We start from the raw sequence: 8,275 nt of genomic DNA on the forward strand, positions 1-8,275 counted from the left end.
GGTGATCTCCGTAATCAGGCTGTCCAACGCCAGCATGTTCAAAAACCGACTAGAGAGCGAAGAAACTCGAGCCATTTCTACACTTTCACCATGGCCGACGCTTCGTCCACCGAGCGCCGCCAGCAGCTCCGAAGTCTCAACGACTCTCTAGTCAGCGGCTCGCTGTCCCGCCAGGAATATGACGAACTACTGCCGTTCCTGGCATCCCCAACCTCGACGCAACCGCAACAAGACGCCGCGTTCGACGCCGCCCTAGCCGAAGCGCAACAGCCCGCTGACCGCCACTCGAGTCCACACCGCATAGTCCACTTCGCTGACAACGCGGATCCGCCGGCCCCAGAACCCATTGAGGCTTCGCGGCAGTATCAGATGCTCACGCCCGTCGCGTCAGCGTCATCAGGACTGCAGCTACGCTGTCCGGCGTGTGGCACCAGCAACGACACGTCGCGTGGTCCTCGCTGCTACGTATGCAACTCGCGTCTCACCGTCGCCGACGAACTGTCGGCTGCAGCGGCCGCTAGAGCGAGTTCGAGCTCGAGACAGCGCTGGCCTATTGTGACGGCCATGGCGCCTCCTAGTGGCGCGTTCAGCGCGGCGGATGACGGCCGCGTGGTGATCCACAACGGGTTCTTCTCGTGCACCATGCAGACCACGCAGGTCATCGCTACAGCGGAAGGAAGCGCCTGTCAGGTGTTCGTCATGTGCTGCACGTGGCAGCCTCGCCCTACTGAGGGTACAAGCACCCAACAATATGAAGCGACGTGGTATGTATCGCAACGCTTTAGCCAATTCGAGAAATTGCACAAGGCACTCAAGAGGAATTTGGCACGCTCCACGTCGGCATCGTTGCCTCCATTCCCGGCCAAATATTACCTCACCGACCGCCTGGAGAAGAGGAAACAGGGACTGGGGACGTACATGCCGCGGCTGCTGGAGATGTGTGCTCATTTACCCAACGCACAGCCAGTGCCAGAGCTGGACGAGTTCTTAGACATCTCACACCAGGTTCAGATCTTCCGGTCGCAACGTCCTAGTGCTGCTCCTGTTGTGAATGCAAGTCCACCAGCTCAGTCTACAGCGGCGTCGTCGTCGTCGTCCTTCCCGGCGTTTACAGGCCCGGCGATGCTGCCATCTCAGTCAGTTGCGCCGCCTATGGATGCAACGGAACTTGCTCAAGCTGAGGGTGCTGTGAGACTCCTTGCCAATGCAGTGCGCAACGCACGAGGAGATGTACGTGGCGACGGTACTGTCCAGCATCATTTGGACATGTGCGTGCAGTTGGCACCCGGACTACAGCGCTCTGCTGATGTGGATAACCCGTTCGCCGACGCGGAACTCATTCCGCGTGCCATGCAGTGTCAAGAAGATCTACAACAGGCAGTTGCGATGTACAATGATGCACTGCTCGCTGCCTCCGGGATAGCACCGACCCAACAGCAAGCGCAGCGAGTTCAGCAGCCCGAACCGCACGTCCAAACCCAACAAATGCCGGTGCACAACGTCGTACCTGCAAGCGCCGCGTAATGTATCCTCATGATACATTCGCTTGACAACCTGAAGTTTTTATTGCCTGCTGTAACTAGTGAAGATATCGTTTTGAATTATGCGTTCTTGTTCTTGTGTAGATTTCAAATGAAATGTATTGGAAAACATGCAGCTAAACATGCAAACATCCACCAGCGCCATCCTGCAAAGGCGCTATCTGTCCGCCAACTCCCATCTCTCAAGCAAGCTACCAACGGCTTCCTGCTGCTTGTTTTCCTCCTTTCCATACGACCATACCTATGCTGTCCATTATCGTCACTGTTTAAACACCGTAGCTGGGCTGGTACGAGTTCTGCTGGCCTGGGACGTACGGAGGAGGCGCCTGCACACCGCCACCTTCTTGTGCGGAGAGCGCGTACGTCTCCGTGACAGCAAGCAGCGAGTCGTTGTACAGCCCCATGGTCGTCTCCAGGTCCTCCTGGCACTGCATCGCGCGAGGGATCAAATCCACGTTAGCGAACGGATTGTCCAGGTTCGCCGAGATCTGCAGACGCGGCAAAAGCTGCACACACACCTTAAGGTGGTGCTGCACCTGCGGGTCACGGCGCAAGTCGCCACGCGCACTACGAATGGACGCGTTCAGCAGCGCCACCGCCTGCTCCGTGTGTGACAGCTCCTCTTCATCCAGAGGCGTAGGCAGCTCCGTAGGCAAACGAGCCTGCTCGCGAGCAGCCATCCCTTCAGCGCCACCAGCGTTCACGTTCAGCGCGCGGCCAAATCCTGCCGCGGCGCCAGATTCGTCACCACCACCGGACATGAGCTGACGGCGGTACTGCTCAACCTGGCGCGACACGTTCAGGAAGCGGTCCAGCTCCGGCACGTTCAAGTTCTCAGGAAGACGAGCGCACAACTCCAGCACCTGCGCAACGTATCTCTCTAGGCCCTGCTTGCGCTCCTCCACAATCGCACTCGAGTTGCCCGTCTTGCCCTTAAACACGCCACCAAGAACGTGCTTACGCGGGAACATCGGGATCGTAGCCACAGCCGTCGGAATCTTTCGCTTCAGATCCTTATGAAGCTTCTCAAAGACGCTAAAGCGGTGAGAAACCAGCCACGTTGTCGACTCGCTCCCGTCCTTGGGCTGCCACTGACAACGCAGCACGTACACCGTGTACTCCGTGTAGTTGTCGTCCTGAAGAACCTGCGTACGGTGCATCTGCGCCTCAAAGTATCCGTCGTGGATCACAATGCGACCGTTTTCCGTCGAGAACGTGCCCAGAGGTGCCGTCAGCGTCGACAAACTTCTCTGCTGACGATTCTGGCCACGGTATCCGTAGTAGCCAGGATCAGCGGCGGCAGCAGCGGACTCATCGCTCGTAGTAAGCAGGGAGCCACACTCGTCACAGTGGTTACCATTGGCCGTGTTGTTAGTGGCACCACAAGCGGGGCAACGAATCTGGATGCCGTAGACACCCGTGGTATACAGACGGCTCAATGACTCCTCCTGTTCGGCGGTGAGAGCAGCGCCAGATGGGACTTCTTCGGGCTTCTCGAGCAGGAACGGCACAAGCTCGTCGTACTCGGACTGAGTGATAGCCCCGCTCAAGAGTAGGTCGTTCAGCTGCTGTAGCTGCTCGCGGTTCTCCTGCGAAACATCGTCGGGGATCTCCACCACGTGCACTTGGCCAGCAGGCGTCTGCACACTGTTCACCTGAGCAAGACCACTCAACAGGCTGGCGCTGACGCTGGCAGCCTCCAGAAGAGCCTGTTCCTTGCGACGCTCTGCCTCCTCGCGCTCGCGTTCCATTCGCTCTTCGAGCTCCTTCGCCTCAGCAATAGCACGCAGCTCGGCCTGGCGCTCGTGCTCCACAGCAGCAGTCGCCTCCGCAGCAGCAGCTTCGGCTTCTGCAACGGCAGCCGCGGCTTCCTTCGCCAGTCTGATAGCCTCCTCCTCTGCAGCACGGGCTTCGGCCTCCATGCGAAGACGATCCTCTTCGGCCGCAGCGCGAGCAATGCTCTCGCGACGGGCAATTTCAGCAGCCATGCGGGCTTCCTCTTCACGACGCTTAGCCTCCTCTGCCTGGCGCTTGGCCTCAGCAGCACGTGCAGCAGCCAGAGCAAGCATTTCCTGCTTCTTTGACTTGAACAGACGACGTGCCGTCATACCACGGAACAGAGCCTGCACCACCACCACAGCCGAGCGCTTCTTCTTGAAGTCACGACGCACCGACAGTGCACGCCACCAGCGCTGAATACGCACCACCGAGTTGCGGCGGAACTGGATACGACGCAGCAGCTTCGAGAAACTGTTCTGGGCAACGACCTTCGCCAGACCCACACGCCAACGGCGACGAGCCAGCCACAGCTTCATGCGCGACACAATGTGCGGGCCTTCGGTGGCCCAGTTAATTTTCAAGATCGAGTCCAGCACAGCGATTTTACCAGCCTTGAAGAACAGCTTGGTAATACCCAGCTTGTACGCATCCATCGGCACCTGGAAGGCCCACAGGATAGCCGTAATGAGCGTCGGGTCGCTCTGGTTCGCAAACAATCGTTGAGCATCAGGCGGCATAAACTTCTTGTACGCGCCCACCAACTCGCTGTAGCTCACACGAGTGGGCAGACCCACCTTGAGCACCTGAGCCGTCTGCATGATACCCTGGCAACGCAACTGTCCCACGACATAACGAGGATCAAACATACCCACACGCATGAGAGCGTTGGGCTTAATGCAACGGATGAAGTTGCATCGCGTAGCATCCAGAGTGTCCACAAGCTCCTGCATCTGGTTCGAGAACTTGGCCGCCACACTCTTTGTCAATTTCCTCTTGCCCGGGCGGCTGTTGTCGGGTTCTTGCTGGAAGAATGCAGGCACCAACTTGTTCGACGAGCCAGAAAAGAGGTTCGACATATCAGCAGGAATCGAGTCGTTGTTCTTATCGATGAAGGCGCCGATCGTGTAGCTCACAGCGCCGGCAAAGTGCCTCACAATAAACATGTGCTCCATATCCTTCGGATGCGGACGCGGGAAGTATGGGTGTTTCGAGTGCTTCGAGTGCAGCGTACGCAGGAACTTGGCATCGCTAGGCTGCGGGTTCATAGCCTCGGCATCGAGCAGCGACAAGATACCGTTGGGCTTCGAGGCGATCAGATCCACACACTCGCGGTTGTCGGGCCACTTGATCCTGCCCACCGTGATACCTTCACGCTTGTAGAGCTCCATCTCGGCAATGAACACTTGATTGTTGAATGTCGCCTGCAGCACTTCGTTCGTGTAGTTGATAAGCAGCTGCTCGAAGTCATTGCGCTGGAACGATTCGAAACCGAAGATATCCAGCACTCCAATGTACGGCAGCGGGTTGGGATCGTGACCCAGAGACGAGTTCACCTGCTTAATCACCCAGTCGAACATGCGGCTGTACAGCGCCTTGGCAATAGCGTCACGCGCGTACACAGCAGCCTGCTCGTTCCGGCGAACCGTGTACGTCTCCTCACGCGTAACAATGTCGCGCGTCATGATCACCTTCCACAGGTCCTCCTCCTTGACACCCAGCAATCTAGCCGCCGTGGTAATAGCGCGCTTAGCAGACTCCTTTTCAATGACGGCAGCTTCGCCCTCAGGCGTATCTTCTTCGACGAATTCAATGTTACCGAGATGCAGCAGACCTGCGACCACCGAAAAAATCACGTGCTGGACCTGTTCATCGATCCCCACGCAGCTCAGACCACGCACCACGGCTTCAAAGCACGCGTGGTCATCTGTCTCCTCAGCAATGTAGCATCCGCTCTGGTTCAGGTAGCAGAAGTCCTCGGCCTTCGTAAGTTCGAACTCTTGACGTGCAGCAGGTGAAGCACCGGCCAACAATTGGTAGAAAATGTGGAAATTGCGTTCGCCGTCTACCTGGTACACGAGACGCGACTTTTCCAGCAGATACGTCTCCACAAGAGCACCGGCCAACTTGAATTCGCCGTCTGCCGTGAACTGCAGCTTCATAAACTTGCCGAAACGTGACGAGTTGTAGTTACGAAGAGTCTTGGCATTACCAAAGGCTTCCAGGATGGGGTTCTGTTCAATTAGACGGTGGTCTAGCGACGTACCGTGCTCCTGACGGGTCTTGGACATGTTCTCGATCTCTTCTCCGCGTGCCTTCTTGCCGTACAGACCACGCGTGGTCAAGTGACGCAGCACGATCTTGGACGACTCGGTCTTACCGGCACCACTCTCACCACTGATGACGACCGACTGGTTAGTGGGTTGGTCGGTGCCTGAGTTGTAGACCATTTGCTGGTAGGCCATCTCAGCAATAGAGTACGGGTGCGGCGAGCTGCCTGCAGTGTTGACCACCTCACTGATACGAGGATTGGGTAGCTCCCGCAGCGGATTGACGGCGATCAGCACGTTGGCCATGAAGGTGTAGGGCTTCTGTCCGGTGCCGTCACCGCCATCGAGCTTGCAACGCTCCTCCAGGTTGTGTAGCACACCGGCCTCGTGGATGTAGTAGAGCGAAGTCATGTCGTCAGCCTCGCGAGGATTCTGCGGCACAGCGAGACCGCGATCCACCTGTTGGATCTTGCCGGCTTGAGTGCGCACCGTCACCTTGAGTCCGCCGATGGCCATGACGGTGGCCTTGTCCCACACACGGTCGGTGCCGGGCACCCAGATAACCTGACCAACCTCCACGGGAAGTAGTTCGACGTCGGCATCGGATTTAGAGGCCTGGCGGGCGATCGGAGGAGGTGTTGACATGGCGATAGGTCACGGCGGTGTGACGGAGGAACGACACGGCGTAGTGAAGCGAAAAGCAGCGCGTTAGAGAGACGACACACTCGGTATTTGGGCGAGGTGTGAGGCGCTGCGAGAATCGGAGCGGGGGCCGAGCGACGCAGGCGAGAACGAAGGGCGGGGCACTATGCTCTAAGGTCAGCGAGGCTTGAAGTGACAATGCGGAAGAATCTGAATCCCCCCTTAAGCTGCCTCTTCACGACAGAATGTGATTGGTCGAATCATAATGTGGCACCAATTTCAACCTATCAAAGGCGGTCTGTGTGGCGTACATAAACGATATCTAAGCAGAGCCAGGACAATACCAACGATGGTACGATGAAGGCAAGTAGACGACCATGGCGGACACGGTTGCACGCCGAGATCTCTCTGTGTAGATGTATCATCGTTTGTTGCATTTTGTACGAGGAAGACTATAGCTGTTGGCCATTTAGCTCACAAAGGCTGCACTGACGGCTCGCAACTGGAGACTTGAACTAGGTGTCAGCTCATCTGACTGGAGTTCTCCCGAAGGCGGAGCGTTCTACAAGCATGCCAGGTCCGTCGAGTTGCCCCACGTCACTTCGAAGCAGTCGCGAAGCGCTCCATACGCTTTCGCCGCTTCTCCTCGAACTGCAAAGCCACGTTAACACAAAAGAGCAGCCAAATTTTTGTGTCAGTATTGCCGTTTGGTCGCTGATGACCCAGCGACACTGCAACAAGATAAGATTAACCACAAACGCACCACTTCGCTGGTCTCGAGGCCGAAGCGTTTGGCGCGCTCCAGACGACGCTTCTCTTCGGCATTTAGACCAAAGCGCTCGGCCCGTGCATCCTTCTTCTTCTCAAGCTATATGAATCAACGACCACCGAGGGTCAGTACCACCAACGCAGCAGTAATGGCAACATCGAACGTTTCAGCAACGTACCGTATCTTTCGTCTCCAAATGGAATCGCTCTGCTCGTTTAAGTCGCTTTGCCTTCTCCTGTTCCGCCACTGCATGAGTCCACAAGTCCGAAGGTCAGTCTAGTCGTAGCCATTTCCATCAGCATACACGAACAGAGGGCACACCTGCGCTGGGGAGGTTAAAACGCTTCGCGCGCTGAGCCTAGCCGCGTCAAGGTAAGCATTATGCCGTGATTTAATCATCATCGCATCCAACCATCAGCCATTTCCACTCACCTTCTTGTCATCAAGACTCATCGGGGTCCCAAACTTGGCCGCACGGGCGGCACGCTTCTCCTCCTCTGTCGCGAGTTTGGTGGGGGCGTCCGTCTCCGGTCCGCTAATGCTCTGTGGTGTATTTTTCTCTGCATCCTGCTTCGTTTCTGGTGTCGACTCAACAGCAGCAACGGCAGCAGGCACCGCCGCTTCATCTTCTTTTTTTGTCTCCTTCTCGACGGGGGCAGCCAGGGTCTCTACTGGCGCCGCTACCTTCTTTACGGGGGATGGATTTTTAGACTTTGACTTTTTGGGCGCTTCGGGCTCGGCAGCGGGCACCTCCTTCTTCTTTGGCTCGGTCTTTTTAGGTTTCTTAGGACTTGGCATCTTGAGTTCCTCCATCTCCTGCGCCTCGCTACCGAACTCCTCCTCGTCCAGTGCCAACTCCAGGCGCTGGATCAGCTCCGTCTTGAGCCCGTTGGAGCTCAGCCCGCGCGACTCCAGCGCCGCACGCAGCTCGCTCACCTTCATCTTCTTGGGGTTCATGGGCGCCGCGCTGGTCATGAGGGCTTTCGATTGATTTTCAACTATAAAATCGATGGAGATCCAAAAATTGGAACACAAAAAAAAAAGTTGTTTGCTTAGAAAAGTGATTTGCCAAAATCACTTTTCTTAAAACGCATAACCCACTGCAGCTTCGAAAACAAGTGTTTTGGAGAGATTTTTTTAAGTGAAAGGTTTAAGAACTTGTGAACTCGTATAAGTAGACACAAGTGTATAAAAAAAGATTAATGTTATAGGCACCGAGTAGCTCGTACTTAAGCGCGAGTTAGCGTTACATGCTACGCACCGAGTAGCATGCTGTA

At 56.4% G+C, this 8,275-nt stretch overlaps 3 protein-coding genes across 7 annotated transcripts; 1 reads left to right on the forward strand and 2 right to left on the reverse strand.

Annotated features, from left to right (window-relative positions):
• Window positions 1-16: 16 nt before the first annotated feature.
• Window positions 17-1,676, forward strand: PPTG_12095 (hypothetical protein). The gene has a single exon (XM_008908308.1). The coding sequence runs from the start codon at window positions 91-93 to the stop codon at window positions 1,522-1,524; it is 1,434 nt and encodes a 477-aa protein (XP_008906556.1). The 5' UTR covers window positions 17-90; the 3' UTR covers window positions 1,525-1,676.
• Window positions 1,509-6,464, reverse strand: PPTG_12096 (hypothetical protein). The gene has a single exon (XM_008908309.1). The coding sequence runs from the start codon at window positions 6,230-6,232 to the stop codon at window positions 1,808-1,810; it is 4,425 nt and encodes a 1,474-aa protein (XP_008906557.1). The 5' UTR covers window positions 6,233-6,464; the 3' UTR covers window positions 1,509-1,807.
• Window positions 6,465-6,583: 119 nt separating this feature from the next.
• PPTG_12097 (hypothetical protein) lies at window positions 6,584-8,010 on the reverse strand. 5 transcript variants are annotated; one of them, XM_008908311.1, is made up of 5 exons: window positions 7,431-8,010; window positions 7,320-7,356; window positions 7,177-7,244; window positions 6,993-7,097; window positions 6,584-6,880 (listed from the first exon to the last, which is right to left on the reverse strand). In XM_008908311.1, the coding sequence occupies exons 1-5, from the start codon at window positions 7,971-7,973 to the stop codon at window positions 6,827-6,829; spliced, it is 807 nt and encodes a 268-aa protein (XP_008906559.1). In that variant the 5' UTR covers window positions 7,974-8,010; the 3' UTR covers window positions 6,584-6,826. The 5 variants fall into 5 exon arrangements, with proteins under 5 accessions (XP_008906559.1, XP_008906558.1, XP_008906560.1 ...); XM_008908310.1 differs by having other exon boundaries at window positions 6,584-7,097; XM_008908312.1 differs by having other exon boundaries at window positions 6,993-7,244.
• Between the last annotated feature and the right edge of the window lie 265 nt (window positions 8,011-8,275).

The sequence above is a fragment of the Phytophthora parasitica genome (assembly GCF_000247585.1).
Source record: "Phytophthora parasitica INRA-310 unplaced genomic scaffold supercont2.29, whole genome shotgun sequence".
Classification (NCBI taxonomy): Eukaryota; Oomycota; class Peronosporomycetes; order Peronosporales; family Peronosporaceae; genus Phytophthora; species Phytophthora nicotianae.